The following is an 18,687-nucleotide window of genomic DNA, read 5'->3' as shown; positions in this document are numbered from 1 at the left end:
CTATTCTAATTAAACTTTATGGTGGCTTCTCAGTATTACATATTATCTGGCACTGTTAAATATAATATTTTCTGAGGTGGTACATGGTAAAGTTAAAATTATCAATGGACTTTTGGCATTTTTTGCTTTAAAATTTAAAACTGTAGGAGCGAGCAGTGTTCCTGCCTTTTTTTCTGAAGACGATTCTCAGTCAAATGACTCAAGTGACTCTGACAGCAGTAGCAGTCAGAGTGATGACCTAGAACAGGAGACCTTCATGCTTGATGAACCACTAGAAAGAACCACCAATAGCTCCCATGCAAATGGTGCTGCCCAGGCTCCACGTTCCATGCAGTGGGCTGTCCGTAATACCCAGCATCAGCGAGCAGCCAGCACAGCTCCGTCCAGTACATCTACACCAGCAGGTAAGTCTGGAAACTCAAGTAGTGATCCTAGGAGTACTTTGTTTATCTAGAAAACTAAGTGTATAAAAGTTCCGTTGAGTTTCATATTATAAGAGGTACATAAACATGATTGTATCAAGATTCCTTAATCTTGGCATTATTTTTTCTCTGGGCTGGATAATTCTTCTTTTGTGCATTGTAGGATGTTAAGTTACATCCATAGCCTTTACCTGGTAGATGTCACTAGTATCCCCAAACTCTGCTTTCTTCTCCACTCCTCCAGTTGTAACAACATATTGCCAAATGCTTCCTTTTGTGTGATGATTGTGAAGTACAGAATTACTCCTGGTTAATAATGTGTTAATTTTTGCCCATCTTAACACTTCCTTCCCCAAATTATATAGTTGTGATACACTTTTTTGCTCATGTACATATTATTAATCATTGCGATTTGTGTAAGCATATACAGTGACAGTAGCAGTTAACAATTATGTTAGCTAATGGTAATTGTCCTTTTTCCTTATAGCAAGTTCCGCGGGTTTGATTTATATTGATCCTTCAAATTTACGCCGGAGCGGCACCATCAGTACCAGTGCTGCAGCCGCAGCCGCTGCTTTGGAAGCTAGCAATGCCAGCAGCTACTTAACATCTGCAAGCAGTTTAGCCAGGGCTTACAGCATTGTCATCCGACAAATCTCGGACTTGATGGGCCTTATCCCTAAGTATAACCACCTAGTATACTCTCAGATTCCAGCAGCTGTGAAGCTAACTTACCAAGATGCAGTCAACTTACAGGTATGACACCATTGCAAAGTTGCTCATTAGAATACAGTGTTTTGCCCATCGCTTAGGAGAATTTCAATATAATGGGAATATTACAAATGCTTAAATGTTGACATACTATTACTGTATCAAGTTTAGCTTTGTTTGGATAGTTTTGACTATTTTAGTTTGATCTTCATAGAACTATGTAGAAGAAAAGCTTATTCCCACGTGGAACTGGATGGTCAGTATTATGGATTCTACTGAAGCTCAATTACGTTATGGTTCTGCATTAGCATCTGCTGGTGATCCAGGACATCCAAATCATCCCCTTCATGCCTCTCAGAATTCAGCTCGCAGAGAGAGGATGACTGCACGAGAAGAGGCCAGTTTAAGGACTCTGGAAGGCAGACGGTATGAAATTCTACATATGCATCTGTGTTTTGAGTCAGAGCCCCTAAATCCTAGGTTAGAACTTTTTGATTGCTGTTACATTTAACCTCACCTTTTGGTAAAGAAGAACTACCTCATGTTACTTGATTTTTGATAGGCAGTTGAAGCAAAATAATTTAGTTAGCCAAGTTATTTTTTTTAAAAATCCATTCGTGTCGTCCTAGGAATCTATTCTTAAAAACTATTGTTAGCCTCTGTTTTCGTTTCCAAATAGCATATTTCTCTCTGCCTCCTCTTTTTAGGCATGTATTTCTGGAAAGACTTGTTTCTGACTAGGACTCATCGTGAATGCAGTTTGTACTTTAGGAAGGGGTAGTGTGTGTGACTGTCAGTACTTCACTTTGGTTTCACAACGCACATTTTCTCTTCCCTGCTTGTTAGAAATGCAAATCAGACATTTTAAGACTGGTGTAAAGGACCCTGAAATATAAGGCTATAAATCATAAGCAGTGATGCATCTAAAGCGTATTTGAGTGCTCTATTTTCTCCTGTGGTTTATCTAATTTTATGTATATGAGTGTTTTGTACATGTGCAGTACCTGAGGAAGCAATAAGAAGTTGTCATATTCCCTTGGAAATGGAGTTATGGGTGGTTGTGAGTCACCGTGTGTGTGCTGGCAACCCAACCCAGGTCCTCTGTAAGAATAGCAAGTGCTTTTAACCACTTCAACCCAGTGGTTTTCATTTCTTCATTTTTCATATTTAAAAGATTTTATATTTGTGGTTCTTAAAAACATCTTTTTTCTTGTTGTTCCTACAGACGTGCTACATTGCTTAGCGCCCGCCAGGGAATGATGTCTGCTCGAGGAGATTTTCTCAATTACGCCCTTTCTTTAATGCGATCTCATAATGACGAGCATTCTGATGTTCTTCCGGTGTTGGATGTGTGCTCATTGAAGCATGTGGCTTATGTTTTCCAAGCCCTGATATATTGGATTAAAGCAATGAACCAACAGACAACACTGGACACTCCTCAACTGGAACGCAAAAGGTATATCCATGCTGTCCTTGAGTTTTGTTTGAGAAATACTTACTTGGTGTACTCTCTAAACGGTTTGGATTAAGAAGACCAGCACCAGAAGCTAACAAAGATATTTCATGTAGAAAAGTGGGCTGAACCTATATCTACTTATTCTGCATGATTTTTCACTTCAAATGAAAGCCCAGAAGCCAGTTAAACTTAATTGGTGAGATACTTGTGCTGAACTCTTATCATAATTTGGATGAGAGTTTATGTAGACACTCAGTATTTCTTTAAGTGATATTATTTATTTTGGCTTCTGATGACCCTATTTTGTTATTATAGGGAATTTGGCAAATCATTTTACCACTTCCCATTATTAGGTATGAGTTAGAGTCTAGGGTAAGGTGTCAGATGGTAAAGGTGTTTATTAATAATCACCTGAGTTCAATCCTACGTGGTGGTAGAGAGAACCAACTCCTGCAAATTGTTTTTTGACTTGCATATGCATGCTGTGACACACTTACACAAACATACACATGAATAGACACCAGAGTGACATTTCTAATGTCCTTTTCTTGCAGCCCCTCCCCTCTGCTCCTTTTCATGTCATGTAATACATGATTTAAATGACCAACTGTGCTCTTTTCTAGGACACGAGAACTCTTGGAGCTGGGTATTGACAATGAAGATTCTGAGCATGAGAACGACGAGGACACCAGTCAAAGTTAGTGCAGGATCCATGGGTGGCTACTTCAGAGATGGCTGCTACCTCAGTTTTTCTCTCTAGGCCTTTAGACTGCATTATGTTCTGTCTGAGTGGGATTTCTCTTCTCTGTTATTTTCCCTACACATCCTCCCATTATATATTTCACAATTACGACCGAATTAATGTGAATTTACCAGTAGCCTCTACCTTTTCTTTCAGAATTTCCCCTTTTCATTTCTCTTAGTTTATATTTCGTCTTCAAATCTTAGGAAATGTTAATTCTTTATTAATACTGATATAAAGTAAATTTAGTTATAAAAACTAAGAGACATTAAGTTTTAATGCCACAAAATTGGAGGATCTTGAAGTCAACCTACCTGGGGGTCATAACCCATTTGGAGATTGAAAATCTTTTCACAGAGGTCACCTAAAACCATTGGAAAACACAGCTATTTACATTATGTTTCATAACAGTAGCATAATTACAATTATGAAGCAGCAATAAAAATAATTTTTATGGTGGGGGGGTCACAACGTGAGGAACTGTATTAAAGGGTTGCAGCATTAGGAAGGATGAGATCCAACTGTTACAGAGCCAACTTGTTTTCTGTTATTTTAGTTGGGAGTTAAAGATTAAAAATCAATAGTTCAATTTCCTATTTATTCCCAGCTAATACTTTTATTAGCTTAGGGAAAGACAGCTGGTCTGAATTTGGTTTTTGTTGATACTGTTTGTGGTGGTAGGTTTGGTTTTTCTCTTCCTTCCTTCCTTCCTTTCTTCCTTCCTTCCTTCCTTCCTTCCTTCCTTCCATCTTTCCTTTTCCTTTTGAAAGTCCAGCCATCATCACCATTTCCATAGTCTTAGTAGGCACTGCCAAGAGTTTGGCTCCTTTAAGGAGAGCTGTTGCTAGTGTGCTGGGCATAGAAGCTGCTTGGCAGCTCCTTCCTTGCCTTGTTGGTTCCAGTGTGGTAAGCAGATAGTGAGATTGTAGCTTCTTTCATCTCCCTTTGCTGTCACCAGGTTGAGTCCTGAACATGCTCAGGAGACTAGCTGCATGCCAGCCCATTCTCTGGATCTAAAGAGCAGGTGTAAGAAACTTGTTCAATTCAACATAGAGTGGAACAGTATTCATATGGCTTTTATTCTTGCATTTTTATTGTGTGATATATATATATATATAAATGCATTCACTTCTTTTGGAATGTCACTTAAAAGAAATGCAACCAATGCTAGCTGTGGTGTCACATAGGCCTTTAATGTCAATACGGAGTTAAGTAGAGGCAGGTCAGCCCAGTCTAAATAGTGAGTTCTAGGACAGCCAAGGCCTGCCACACAATGAGACTGTTTCCAATCCAGCCTTTAACTTGCTTTCTAGTATATGAACATTTTATAAGAGCTACCAAGTATTTTGGACTGAACAAATTAATTTTCTGTTACCCTTTGTATTTACTTTTTTTTTTTTAATTTTTAATGTTTAGGTGCTACTTTGAATGATAAGGATGATGAATCTCTTCCTGCAGAAACTGGACAAAACCACCCTTTTTTCCGACGTTCAGACTCTATGACGTTCCTTGGATGTATACCCCCAAATCCATTTGAAGTGCCTTTGGCTGAAGCCATACCCTTGGCTGATCAGCCACATTTGTTGCAGGTGAATTAAACAGGTCCAGTGTTATTTTACAGCTGATTTTGAAATGTTCACTCTAACTATAATATGTCTTGTTAAATTCCAGCCAAATGCTAGAAAGGAAGATCTATTTGGCCGTCCAAGTCAGGGTCTTTATTCCTCATCTACCGGTAGTGGGAAATGCTTAGTGGAAGTTACAACGGACAGAAATTGCCTCGAGGTAAGATAGTAAAAGTTTACACTGTATTTGTTAGCACTTTTCCCATCATCCAGATTTGAAGAGATGCATTAGTTCAGAATATTTTATTTCCCCCAATAATAGAAATGCCACAAGTCCCTTTTCTTACAGCATAATAGAACTGTTCCTTTGATTGACTCAGTGTCAGCTCTTTTCATACATTACATATCTCTATTGTGTGCTTAGTGTTGGCAGAGTGTGGTTGATATATGCTGCTGAAAACTTAGGTTTCCAGATAAGATCATTTACTACATACCAGCATGTGTCATTTTATCTTCAAATTTCCCTTGATGTGCTGAACTACTTGAACCAAAAATAAAGATAAATAAGTAATGATAAAGATTATTAATGACACCTCAGTAATTCTGTCTCTCGTGTACTGTCTCATTCTTTATAACCCAGGAAAGATTTAGGTAAGAAATAGGGCTTGAGAGATTGTAAATTTCAAGTGGGAATGTTGGTTATCACATAACTAAAGGTTTCGGATATATATGGCTGATTCGAGAGATAAAATTGATTCCTGTTGTTTTTATAGGAAGAAATACTATCATGTTTAAAGGCAGCATAAGAGAAATATAGCCAAATAGATTTTTATAGTTAAGTGGTAAAGGAGAACGTAGGAGACTGTATAACATTGCTTTGAAAATTCTCTAGGCTGCTGTGCTGAGGGCAGTGGGTGTTGTGGTCACCTGAGGACTGGTTGAGAAGAGCAAACTGCAAAAGGAGGGGGGTACCATAGGAGTTAAAAACCTCTTTTTCCCCCTTAATGTGTAACTTTTAAACCTAAAATTGCATAGGTTCTTCCAACTAAAATGTCTTATGCTGCCAATCTAAAAAATGTAATGAACATGCAAAACCGGCAAAAGAAAGAAGGGGAAGAGCAGACTGTGCTGGCTGAGGAAGCCGAGAGTTCAAAACCAGGACCATCTGCTCACGATGTTGCTGCCCAATTGAAGAGCAGTTTACTAGCAGAGATTGGACTCACTGAAAGTGAAGGACCACCCCTTACATCATTTAGGTAATGCCCCTGTGGCTGTTACACTTTTAATTTTTATTAGACTTTTCACATTTTACACATTTGTATATGTATTATAATTACTGTTATTCCTCTGAGGTTTCCTAATTTATTATCAGATAGTTAAATATTAATGAGTTTTCTGACTTCTTAAAAATTGATCTTCTTTTTCCTATATTCAATTTCCAAGATGCTATTTTTCTTACTGTTTAATACTGACTTAAAACTCTGTCGATTACAGACGTGTTATCAGCAGTTTAGATAAGGTGAACATGTAACTACTAGAAAGAATGTAATTTCAGGGTTTGTGACTCGTGTAATTTGGGTTCTGGCAGATAGGTTTTTGTTTACTAAATAATTTACTAGCCTATACTGTTGCTTAGTGTTCATTATCACCAAATGATTTGATAACTCTTGTTTGTGCCTCAGTTTTTTGCTAGAAGTATATAATTTTTGCTTGTTTATGAAATAAGGTATGCTTAGGAGTTAACTAGGACACTGCCAACCATAAAGAGTTTGGGGTAATTTCTGTACCACAGTATCCTAGACTTAGAGGTAATGTGACAAAGTGGTTAGGCCAGGTTGGAGAAAAGAATTAGAGGTCTGAAAGACCAGTTAGTAGTTTTAGCTGGTGAGGAAGAGGACATTAAATTAGCATATTAGCTTTAGGGATGGAAAGAAAATCATGTCAGAGGCAGGTGGTGGAACAGAAGGTAGGAAAAACGCGCTTTACATCTGCAGTGGGAAAGTAGATGGTACTGATGGATATTGTTGTCGTTAGGCCACATTAAATTATACCTGTGTTGGGCTCTAATTAACCATCACTTATGTAGGTAATAAATGAAAGTTCTGGAGGGTATGGAAGTGGAGATGACATTTGACTCTTAAGAGAGAAGATGCCTTGGTGACTTGATATCTGCACATACACATCAAGAACATGTACCCATGGGAAGGGTCTTTCATGAAATAGGATATGGCTTGAAATACTTAAGATATCAGAATATTAAAAGACCAAGAAAGGTAGTGCTGTTGACCAAAAGTGTGAATTTGGGGAATTGGTTAATTGCTTTCTCCTTCTGTTTAACCTCTCACAGGCCACAGTGTAGCTTCATGGGGATGGTCATTTCTCATGACATGCTGCTGGGACGGTGGCGCCTTTCTTTAGAACTCTTTGGCAGAGTATTTATGGAAGATGTTGGAGCAGAGCCTGGATCGGTGTGTGTTTTATGTTCTTGAATTCTATTCTGCATGATAAGATCATGTTTCAGTGAATAATTATTATGTTTTCTTTTTAATTTTATTTTAAGATCTTAACTGAATTGGGTGGATTTGAGGTAAAAGAATCAAAGTTCCGTAGAGAAATGGAAAAACTGAGAAACCAGCAATCAAGAGACTTATCACTAGAGGTGAGTAGATTTTCTTGTATCTATAGTGTGTCACTTCACAACTTTTAGAACATACAGAAATTAAATATATGTCATTGGGGATTTATTTCCTAGCATCTTTTATAGATGGCTTTTTAAAAATATAGTATTAGGCTGGTAAGATGTTTGTCATACAAGCATGAGGGCTGGAGTTGAGATCTCCATACCCCTTTGATCCTTCCACTGGGGAGGCAGAGACAGGACTCTTGGTACACTCCTTGGTTTGTTAAAATCAGCAAGAGCCTTATCTTTAAAAAAAAAAAAAAAAAAGATAGAAAATGATAGAGGGATAAACCCAACCGTCACACATAGTGAAGCATACCTGTACACATGTATGCACAGACACACAAACATGTACGCACACACATGTCATTACAGAAACATGAACTGAAAACCTTTTGTTGTATTGAATTCCATTCACACTATTCTTATTGATGCTTAATTTGTTTGTTTGCTGGCTAGTTTTATCTCCTTTTTAGTGCCTTAGTCCTTTTTAGCATTATTTATCTATAATAGCCTTCCTAGTTACTTTCCACGTGTGTCATGTGCATTTCCCGCCACAGGACATTTCTTTAAGAAATAATAAGGTTTAAAAGGGCTCTAATTTGAGGTTACACATTCTACTAGGTTGGTTGTTATTTCTAGTAGGCCTTTAAGAAATTACTGTGAAATTCACACTGAAAATTTGAATTCAAATTGAAGATGTCCTTTTTTTCTAGACTGAATACCATTGGTGGATAATTTGTTTTTATCCCACATTTTACAGCAGTCTCCTTGGCTACAGAATAAATTCCAGGCTAGCCTGGATTGCATACCAAAATACCCCAAACGAGAAAATGTTCCCATCTCTGATCCATTTGGAATTTATTCTTGTGTACCCAGTGAATGGGATTGATATTCTCTGGTGGATGTTTGTCTTTTCCTTCCTTCCTTCCTTCCTTCCTTCCTTCCTTCCTTCCTTCCTTCCTTCCTTCCTTCCTTCCTTCATTTTGTTTTTCTCAGGCAGGGTTTTTCTATGTAGTCCTGGCCGTAGTCTTTTGCTGCAGCTTTTGCCTATGAAACACAAACATGAGACTCAGCGCCCACGTGGAGTTTATTGATAGAGGGGAAAGGAGGGGGGTAGCTGGTGGCCAGCCGAAAGCAGGAGGGGTGGCTACAGCACTGCTTTAAAAGGGGGAACTTGCGCATGCCTAACTGTGCAGTTAGGTAACTGGTGAGCAGCCAGGTAAAGTGACTTAGTGATAACATGGCCTTGAGTGTCCTGCCCATCATTGGGGGCTGGGTCAGCAGACTGCTGGTTTCCAACATTGGTTGTCCTGGAACTAGCGCTGTGTACCAGGCTGGCCTAGAGCTCAGAGATAGGCGTTCTTCAGCCTCCCAAGTGCTGGGCCAGCTTCTGGTGGCTATTTGAAAGAGTGGATTTAATTCCATTAGCTCTATTTAATGTAGGGCAGTTTCTACTTTGGAAAGTGGTATATTTAGCGTATAAAAGCTTCTGAGCGCTCAGATTTCTTTGTGGAATTTAAACTAGCAAGGGAAAGGTGAGACTCCCCGTGGTTTCTAGTATGGATTTACTGTTTGGTATATTTTAATAGGTCGATCGGGACCGGGATCTTCTCATTCAACAGACCATGAGGCAGCTCAACAATCATTTTGGCCGAAGATGTGCTACCACACCAATGGCTGTCCACAGGGTTAAAGTCACCTTTAAGGATGAACCAGGAGAGGGCAGTGGTGTAGCACGAAGTTTCTATACAGCCATCGCACAAGCATTTTTATCAAATGAAAAATTGCCAAATCTAGATTGTATCCAGAATGCCAACAAAGGGACCCATACAAGTAAGTACTCTGCAGATTTCAAGCATCATAATTATTACTCTTGTTTGTCATAATAAGTGGTAATCATGATTATATGTCTATACATTTATATTTTAGATAATTTTATTCTATGATTTAGTCTTGACAAAACTACTCAGATTGACAGTTTGCTTTTTACTGCACCATGCTCTTTGATGTTTGTGATCACACCAGCTTCTCACATAGTTGTTATCTGTTTATGGTGACAGGTTGTGAGCTCGTCAGTGGCACTGTACAAATCTAGAGAGGGAGTGGGAGTATTTCTGTCACCTCTGTATTAGTTGCCAGCTATGTCAAAACAAACAAACAAACATAAAAACTCAAAACAGGTAGGCTGTTCTAAGATTGATCCAAAAACATGCTGCAATCCCACGAAGTCAAGAGTTTGAGTCCATGTATAAACCAACTGTGTCACTATGATTATTATTTTCATTTCAGTAGGATTTTTCCCTCTTTAAAAATAGGGCTTTCTTTATTAACATCTTGGAGCATTGCAACCTTGTTATGAACCCAACATTTGGGGGTTAGAATTGCTACCTAGTTTTCAGTTGGTACATTTAAAGCTTTATGGAAAATGACAAAGCGGAAGTAATTGGTAATGTGGGCAAAGTATGGTCAGAACATCTCCAGCCTTATAAGTGGGTGGATGGAGTAAGTGGTAAGAGCAAATTCATAGAAATTACTTAGGCTATACCTGAATCTCATTGGGCATATGTAATCTACCTCCATGGAGACTGACTGGGTTGCAGAAACAATATGGGCTGAACAAATGGAGATTTCGCCAGCCCTTGATCACTTTTACCATTTTACTTCTGATAAAAGTAGATTAACAGATTTGCATGAGGAGACCTGATCAATCTTAACAGTTTAGAAATATCTTTATCAAACATTATTAAGAAGCCATATTCAAGGACAAATTACCTGAGATTGATCCCCAGGGCCCATGGTGGAAGGAGAGAGCCCAGTCTTGTTAGTTGTCCTCTGACCTCAACACATGTGCTGTGGCATGTGCATGCTATTTATTGGGGTATAGCAAATACACAGATGTAGTTTTTAAAAAGAATCAAAGAAAAAACTACGGTCAGGATTGAGTATTGGAATTTCATAATAGCTAATGTCCAGTGGTCTACAATGCTCAGAGCCAAAAACTAAGAACAGAGAAAGTATCCAGTGGCTTGGACTGTGTAAGAAATTTCAGCACTGTATGGAATCAATCCAGCACTAGTTGTTACATATTATTTTCATAGTTTTGACAGGAAAAAATAGTTCACAAATATTAAAGTGATATGCTGTATACATTCTATTCTATTCAACTATCAGTAACCCTTAAAAAAACCAAGGAGCTAGGAAATGGTCTAGTAATAGTCTTGCTCTGAGAACAGGAGAACCTGAGTTCACATCCCCAGCACATTAAAAGCTGGGCATTGCTTGTAAGGGCTTAGAACCATGTCGTGGGATGGCAAGTTTCAGTGAGAGAGCCTGTATCAAAAGTGTGCAGCAGTAGATGTCTCTGATGCATGAGCCTAGGCACATGGGTATACAATTTCAATGCACTGACTTTCATCTCATCTTCCAGGTTTAATGCAAAGATTGAGGAACCGAGGAGAGAGAGATCGGGAAAGAGAAAGAGAAAGGGAAATGAGGAGGAGTAGTGGTTTGCGAGCAGGATCTCGGAGAGACCGGGATAGGTATGATGGATTCTAATATTTACTCAGTACTGGCATTTTAGACAAGTTGGATAAAGACTTGTAACTCAGTGTAAGATTTGGAATGGGAAGGATGCAATTCTTACTTTTCTAGTTTATAAGTCTTAATTATGGCAAACTATATTAATTTTATTTTCCTCTTGTTGAAATGGGTTACATTTAATTTTGTTTAAAATTTCCAGGAATTATGGGTAGTCATTCTGGTCCTGTTCCATTAAAATCAAATTATATGTCACATGTAGATTTTTAATGACAAACCTAGATAATTTTTATTCTCAAACATGTTGTATTTAGACTTCCTACCATTCTAGTATCATGATGCACCTGTTTATATGTCCTCTGGTTTTCTATTGACCAAGGTGTGCTGATATTTTGATTTGGTCATCGAAGGAAATAGAGTCAAAAGTGTTCTTTCTTTCACAGAGACTTCAGGAGACAGCTTTCCATCGACACCAGGCCTTTCAGACCTGCTTCTGAGGGGAACCCTAGTGATGACCCGGATCCTCTCCCAGCTCATCGGCAGGCACTTGGAGAGAGGCTTTATCCCCGAGTCCAAGCAATGCAACCTGTGAGTCCTGGGCACTGCCTTACCATTAATAGGATGTGAGCATTCCCCTTTGAATTAAAGTTAGTTATGAAGCAGTTACATGGTTGAGGGCTATGTTTGGCTATACAGTGATAAAAACTTTAGAAGAAATGAAAGTGTTGCTTGGAAGTAACTGTACAACTTGAATCTTTTCCCCCACAAAACTTAGTTCAAGACAATTTAATTCTGCCCAATTTGAATTTCTTTTAGAGTTAGAGAATTAACTGTGATTTATATTTATTTATTTTACTTACGTAAATAATTTTACTTTTTGGAGTCGATGCGATCTGTTAGTAAGCTGTAGCTAAAACAAATGGCAGTTCTTTACTGATGATAAAATAGCTCAGGGTTTCAATTTGAATATTACTAAATTTCCCTCAATGTGAAATGTGGGTTGTTTTTTTCTTTTTGGTCTTTATGTATTTTGTACATAAACTGTAGCTAGAAGACCAATAAAGCAGAAACTCAATTCTGTCTCTTTTCAGTAAGTCAGCCTTAAATAATAAAAGGCACCTTTCTTTCCTCCTTCCTCCCCCCACATAAATGAAAGTGTTTTTGGCTCTCTGAAGAAGACAAAAATTACAGAAATTGCATGTATATTTACTTAGAATTCAAATAGAGACTGTCAACCCCAACAAACTATGCTAGTTCATGAATTACATTCTCTGTCTGAGTTGTCTGATTAACCTTATAGTTTTATAAAAAGCCTTGCTAATTCTCAAATTTTTATTTGAGCTTATTTTTTTAAGGCTTCTCTTGATTGTAACCTTTAGTAAGCAGAGAATTGATCATCTTTTATAGGCATTTGCAAGTAAAATCACTGGCATGTTGTTGGAGTTATCCCCAGCTCAGCTGCTGCTCCTCCTAGCGAGTGAAGACTCTCTGAGGGCCAGAGTGGACGAAGCTATGGAACTCATCATTGCACATGGAAGGTAATGTGTGCAGTTGGAGTGGCATTTCAGTTTAAACACTAGCTGCTTCATTTCCAGAGTGGTTTTTTTTTTTTTTTTAAACCATATGTATCCTAAAAATCATGACAAAGTCGGAGAGTGCTTAAGGGCACCTGTTGCTCTTCCAGAGGATCCAGGTTTTGGTCCTAAGACCCACATAGCTGCTAACAACATGGCCACTCCAATTCCAGAGGATATGATACCCTTTTCTAGCTCAGTGCACAGATACACATGCAGGCAAAACACCCATACATATAATAAAACTAAAATCGTTTATAATTCCTAAATGCAATATCTGAATTTTTTGTGCTTTCTTAGGTTATTTGACATATAAAATTGTAAGCTAGCCTTGAACTCTAACCTCCTGCTTTGGGCATGTGAATGCTGGGGCTTAGAGCTACCATGTCTGGCTTAGAAATTATTTTGTTTAGAAGAAGTATATCTGAAATTTCCCTAGATACAGCTCACATCCCCCCATTGGGAGCACCCACATTATGTGGCAAGAGACCACATTATACTAAAAAAATTTGTGATAAATCTCCTAAATTCCTGTTAAGTATGGTATTTCTTTTAGGGCTCCAGATTCACTAAAAATACCAAATTGTCCCTCTATTCATGGTGACAAATATTAGGAAGATATGTCATATTTAGATGGACTTACTCTTTCAGCCAGTTTGAAGCATGGATTATTTTAAATGAAAATTTACAAGGTGCTATATGAACCTTATACAAGTTAGGTATATTACTCAATGCTTTATTGTTGTGAAGACGCACCATGACCATGGTTACTCTTATAAAGGAACACATTTAATTGGGGAATTGCTTATAGTTTCAGAGCTTTATTCCATTATCAGCCTGGCAGGGAGCATGCAGTGTGCACAGGTATGGTGCTGGAAAAGTAACTGAGAGTTGTACGTCCTGATCCACAGGCGACAGGAAGAGAGAGAGCCACTGCACCTGGCTTGGGCTTCAGAAAGCTCAAAGCCCAACCCCAGTGACACACTTCATCCGACAAGGCCACTACTAATACTTCTCAAACAGTGCCACCCTTGAAGACTAAGCATTCAAGTATCTGAGCCTGTAGGGATCATTCTTACTCAAATCACCACTGTGGTACCACCACTGTGTCACCATCCAAGACCTTAGCTGTGATTAGCTACAATTCTAGAAGTAGTATAGATAGCTGGGCTGAGCAACCGGAGCTCAACAACCACTTCTCGGCCTTTTAGTGGCCCAAGCCAAAAGCTATTCATCTACTGATAATTTCCTTTGCTATTATTTTCCTCTGGATTTTTTTTTTTTTAAATTTTTATTTATTTGTTATGTATAGGGTGTTCTACCTGCATGTCTGCCTTCAGACCAGAAGAGAGCACCAAATTTCATTATAGGTGGTTGTGAGCCACCATGTGGTTGCTGGGAATTGAACTTGGGACCTGAAAGAGCAGCCAGTGCTCTTAACCACTGAGCCATCTCTCCAGCTTTTTTTCTGGACTTTTCTGTATTTCTTTATTCTTTGCCTTGTCTCTGGAGCTGTGAGCAGACTGAGAAGAGCTTAGTCTATTGTATAGAAAGTTGAAAGTTGCATTTTTTATAAAAAAAAAAAAAAAAAAAAAGATTTTGTAAATGTAAGTAAGCATTGCAAATTTAGTACTTTTTGTTGAGCTAAACTGACTCTGGTTTTATGGAGTGAACAGTAGTGGTACATAAGAGAATTTGATTGCTGGTATAATTGTGTTCTGGGCATTTTCCTGCTTTTTGTGCATTGCTTGTAGAAAAGTTTTAGCATAGTAATAAAGATTTGTCTTAGCCTTATCTTGAATTGTATGTGTAGCAGCTAGTGGTGTTTTTGGGTTTTGGTTTTGAAACATATCTTAGCAGTATAGCATAAATACTGTCCTCAAGTTTGCTGTGTAGTGCATGCTCCCACGCACTAGGATTTATTTATAAGCATATTCCATGGTTTTGGGCTAAGTTGTTTTTTAAAATGTGTAATATACTAAATTTCACACCTCCTTGGAATGTAAAAGGGTTCCTTTATTTTTTAGGGAAAATGGAGCTGATAGCATCTTGGACCTTGGATTATTAGACTCCTCAGAAAAGGTACAGGTAAGGGATTTTCAGTACACGTGTCAATGAACAATTAGAACAATCAATCGGGGGGATAGGGGGAGAGGAAATTATGATTTACAGCACAGAAAGAAATATGTGGTTATAATATACAGAATAAAATTTAAAAATTGATTGAGTTACATATTAACATAATACCAGCCACTTGGCTGTTTATGTTTGAATATAGACCAAATTAAGCGTAGGTTTGAAGATCCAGGGAACTGAATAGAAGAGGAAAGTGGCAGTATAGACTCTTAGGAGCCACTCCTCTAGGAAGCTGCTGGTGCCAGTGATGCAAAGAAAACGATCTATCACTTTGTGGGCATGGTGTGGTTTGTTTCTTATATTGTGTAATTAATCTTCTAATGCTAGCTGAGAAGCACAAACTCACTATAATCTCTTTCACTGGTCACAATTAAAAAAAAAAAAAACTCAGTGCAAATGCAAAACCTATGAATTCTGAACAAATAAATAGCAACTTGATAAATGACCAGTACATTCTCTTTTCAGCTGGAGGGTAAAACTGAACCTTTTTTCTGTCTTACCTGAAAGTAGCAAAAGCTTTTGAGAATTATTCTGCATGGGAAGCGCTACCCAGGTACCACATACAGGTGGTATATATACAGGACACTCTGAAATAGCACAGCTAACCATTTTTGAGATAGAATTGGCATTGTAACTTCTGTTGTGCTAAAAACCCTCCTCCCTCTAATGCAATTTTTAATACAGCTTAGAGTCACAACCTACAACTCAAAATGTACCAGCTACAAATCTTTCTAAGCCCAAAAACTACTCAACAGAGAACCAGACAGGACTGACCAGTTCTCCTCAGAAAAGAATTTGTCTGTAGTTGGTGATGAAGTTCTCAGTAGGAAAATAAAGTTTAAAAAAAGAGATCCAAACAAGTTTGGAATACAAACACAGTCCCCCAAAGAAAAAAAGTCATTGGATTATTAGGCCAATAACAAAATGAATATAGCAATATTAAAAGAGCCGATGACACTGATACCTTTGGAAGATACTTGAAATAATGGTGGAGAAATAACTTTTTAAAAAGATGTGTATTTCAAGTAGACTGCACTAAAACTGTCCAGACACAATGAAATAGTCAAAGAAGAAAACTGGTTTGAAAAACAGTTGGTTTCTTATCTGAAACTACAGAGGCCATCATTTAAATTCTGAAAGAACTGTCAATCCAGAATTCTACAAAAAAAAAAAAAAAAAAAAAAAGCTTTCTAGGCAGTAAGGTTGAAAGAGCATGGTTTTTTTTTTTTTTTTGTTTGTTTGTTTGTTTTGAAGATTTTTTTTTTTTTAAACTCTAGCCCAGACTGACCTGGAACTTATTTGGGTGATGTTATTGCTGGGATCGCAGGCCTGTGTTGTTGTGCCTGGTTTGTGCAGTAGAAGATGAACCCAGGGCTTTGTGCTCCTATCTCCGTCTCCCAGTGCTGGGATCACAGGCCTGTGCAGCAGGTGAACCCAGGACTTTGTGCATGGCCAGGCACATACCCCCAGTCATCTGAGGCCCAAATGTTTTTATTTTAATAGCAGAAATTAAGACTTAGCATACATAAGGTTTGTGTAGTATAGCTTGGAGTTAAATTAACTTTAATGTTATACACATTTAAATATGAATGTTCTGATTTTCTTTTACTTTGAATGATTTCAGAGAACCAGTTCTTATATTTCATTTTTTTAAAATGAGCTCAGGAGCCTCATCTCTCATAACTTTGTTATTAGGAGAACCGAAAGCGCCATGGCTCTAGTCGAAGTGTAGTGGATATGGATTTAGATGACACAGATGATGGTGATGACAATGCTCCCTTGTTTTACCAACCTGGAAAGAGAGGGTTTTATACTCCAAGACCTGGCAGAAACACAGAAGCAAGGTTGAATTGTTTCAGGAACATTGGCAGGTAAACTAACTACCCTTAATTTTTGAATCTGGGGATTGGACCCAGGGCTTTGTCATATCCTAAGCATGCTCTCTACCACTGAGCTACTCCTCTAGCCCCAAGTGTTCTGTGTAGCCCAGGCTGGGCTCCCAGGGCTACGGAATTAAGAGGTGTGTCACTACACACCTTGGCTAAAAATAACATTAACTTTAAAATTGGATATGTATTCAATTTTATGCTAGGTAGAAATGAGGCTTAGAGAAGGTCTCAAAATATTATATATATATATTTATTTAATGTATGTGTGGGACTAAGTCTACAATTAGTTTCAAATTTAAATTATATTTCTGTTCTTATTTTTAGGATTCTTGGACTATGTCTGTTGCAAAATGAACTATGTCCTATCACATTGAATAGGCATGTAATTAAAGTGTTGCTTGGTAGAAAAGTAAGTTTGATGCATATAACTGATTTTACAATTGTAAACATTTCTTTTGCAAAGTAAATGATGGTATCCTGTAGTTTGTGTTAAAGCATTATAATCATAATTGTCGAGTATTTAATGACATTGCTAAAGTCTTTGAATGTGGGGAGACGGTACAGTAGAGTTGGTTAACTGTTATGGTTGGTTCCTGACAGTCCTGGATCCTACTGAAGAGAAAACTTGACAACTTTATAAAAATACTATGTATGCTTGGCACACAGTGCTCGGGAAGCCAAAGCCACTGTAATTGATTACAAGTGGGTGGCAGTAGAGTATAGAGATAGTTTTGGAAAATACATGTTCAGTGCCACAGAGAGGCCAAAGAGAGTAAATAAATAAAGCAGCCATGCTTAGAATTCCTCTGGCTTATAAAATGAGATTATTTATTTTCTTCATGTGTTGATAGTCTAACAGCCTGGCAAGATTAACATGTGCTGCTAATTACTCAGCTGTATCACAACAACAATTTCTAAAGCTACTGCAAAGAGAGCAGAGTCTTTTTCAGATGTGGCTGTACAATACTCTAATTAGTTCCTCTATTGATTTTTTAATAGGACATTTCCACCTATGTCCACAATTTATTTTGGTCATATCCCCATTCTGCTCATGTTGTTTTGTCCCCCTTTTGTTCTCTTTAGTCACCTTCTGCTTTCATGTCTGTGTGTGATCGAGTGGTTTTTGTTTGTGACCTAGTGGGTATCATTAAGGTTGTTAACAGGAGCATGGGCATGTGGCCAATGGTTAAGTCACCAAAGAAACTGGTCTCTCCTCCATCACCAGCCATTAACTGTATAAATTGCTAGGGATATGTGGGCACTGTGGTCCCCTCTGGTCCCTGACTTGGTATTGATGGCCCAGTCTAAGCAGGTAATCACAGCTATCCTGAGTTTGATAGCTTAAGAGCTTGCTGAGCTTTAGTCAGTTTCCGTACTGCTGCTTTCTCTGGCTTAGACACGCACACCCCACAATGTCAAACACACACACACACTCACGCACGTGCGTCCCCCCACCCTACTTCTTATACAATAAACTCTGAGCCTTGAGTAGTATACAGATCTCCCATTTATGGCTGAACAGTCAACACTCTTTCTTAGTACTTTGACCAGGTGAGTCTGCAGTAAAACTGAACCACTGCAGAAAGAAACTTCTCTAACAGAAGTTGACAGCAGCACTAAATGTGTATGTATAAAAAATTATTGAGAAGACAGTTTGGTAGGTACACCATGTACATTCAACAAAATAACTACAGAGGCCTCTCCACTAGGTCCTATGACTTCCTTTCATGGGTGTTTGATCACATTTTAGTACCAAATTAATTTTCTTTAGCTAAATCACTGGATATTGCTTTCTCTTTAAATGAGCCTATTATAATGGAGGTATATATTTTCCTTTTTAGCTGGGACCACAATTTGACCCTTGACATGTCCAGCTAAAATGCTCTTGTGCATAAAACTTGAGTGAAGACCAAAGCTCTTAAAAATAAGTGTTGTTAGTATGTTAACTCTTTAGCTCATGAGATCTGGTAGA

The 18,687-nt window shown here is 38.1% G+C and overlaps 1 protein-coding gene across 4 annotated transcripts in view; it reads left to right on the top strand.

Annotated features, from left to right (window-relative positions):
* The window catches only part of Ubr5 (ubiquitin protein ligase E3 component n-recognin 5), a 103,180-nt gene that overhangs the window by 78,451 nt on the left and 6,042 nt on the right, over positions 1-18,687 (top strand). For 2 of the 4 annotated variants that reach the window (XM_051202737.1, XM_051202735.1), the window contains exons 37-53: positions 147-404; positions 910-1,178; positions 1,348-1,559; positions 2,359-2,589; positions 3,213-3,286; positions 4,748-4,920; positions 5,003-5,116; positions 5,932-6,152; positions 7,244-7,364; positions 7,457-7,555; positions 9,169-9,412; positions 11,007-11,118; positions 11,560-11,704; positions 12,524-12,654; positions 14,718-14,778; positions 16,522-16,697; positions 17,040-17,124. In XM_051202737.1, the coding sequence (XP_051058694.1) occupies positions 147-404; positions 910-1,178; positions 1,348-1,559; positions 2,359-2,589; positions 3,213-3,286; positions 4,748-4,920; positions 5,003-5,116; positions 5,932-6,152; positions 7,244-7,364; positions 7,457-7,555; positions 9,169-9,412; positions 11,007-11,118; positions 11,560-11,704; positions 12,524-12,654; positions 14,718-14,778; positions 16,522-16,697; positions 17,040-17,124 (2,726 nt within the window). The remainder of the gene's footprint in view (positions 1-146; positions 405-909; positions 1,179-1,347; positions 1,560-2,358; positions 2,590-3,212; positions 3,287-4,747; positions 4,921-5,002; positions 5,117-5,931; positions 6,153-7,243; positions 7,365-7,456; positions 7,556-9,168; positions 9,413-11,006; positions 11,119-11,559; positions 11,705-12,523; positions 12,655-14,717; positions 14,779-16,521; positions 16,698-17,039; positions 17,125-18,687) is intronic. The other 2 variants (XM_051202736.1, XR_007835701.1) reach the window with 2 other exon arrangements.

The sequence above is a fragment of the Phodopus roborovskii genome, unplaced genomic scaffold (assembly GCF_943737965.1).
Source record: "Phodopus roborovskii unplaced genomic scaffold, PHOROB, whole genome shotgun sequence".
NCBI lineage: Eukaryota > Metazoa > Chordata > Mammalia > Rodentia > Cricetidae > Phodopus > Phodopus roborovskii.
Note: the sequence above shows the minus strand (reverse complement) of the source record. Positions and strands in the feature narration are given on the sequence as shown.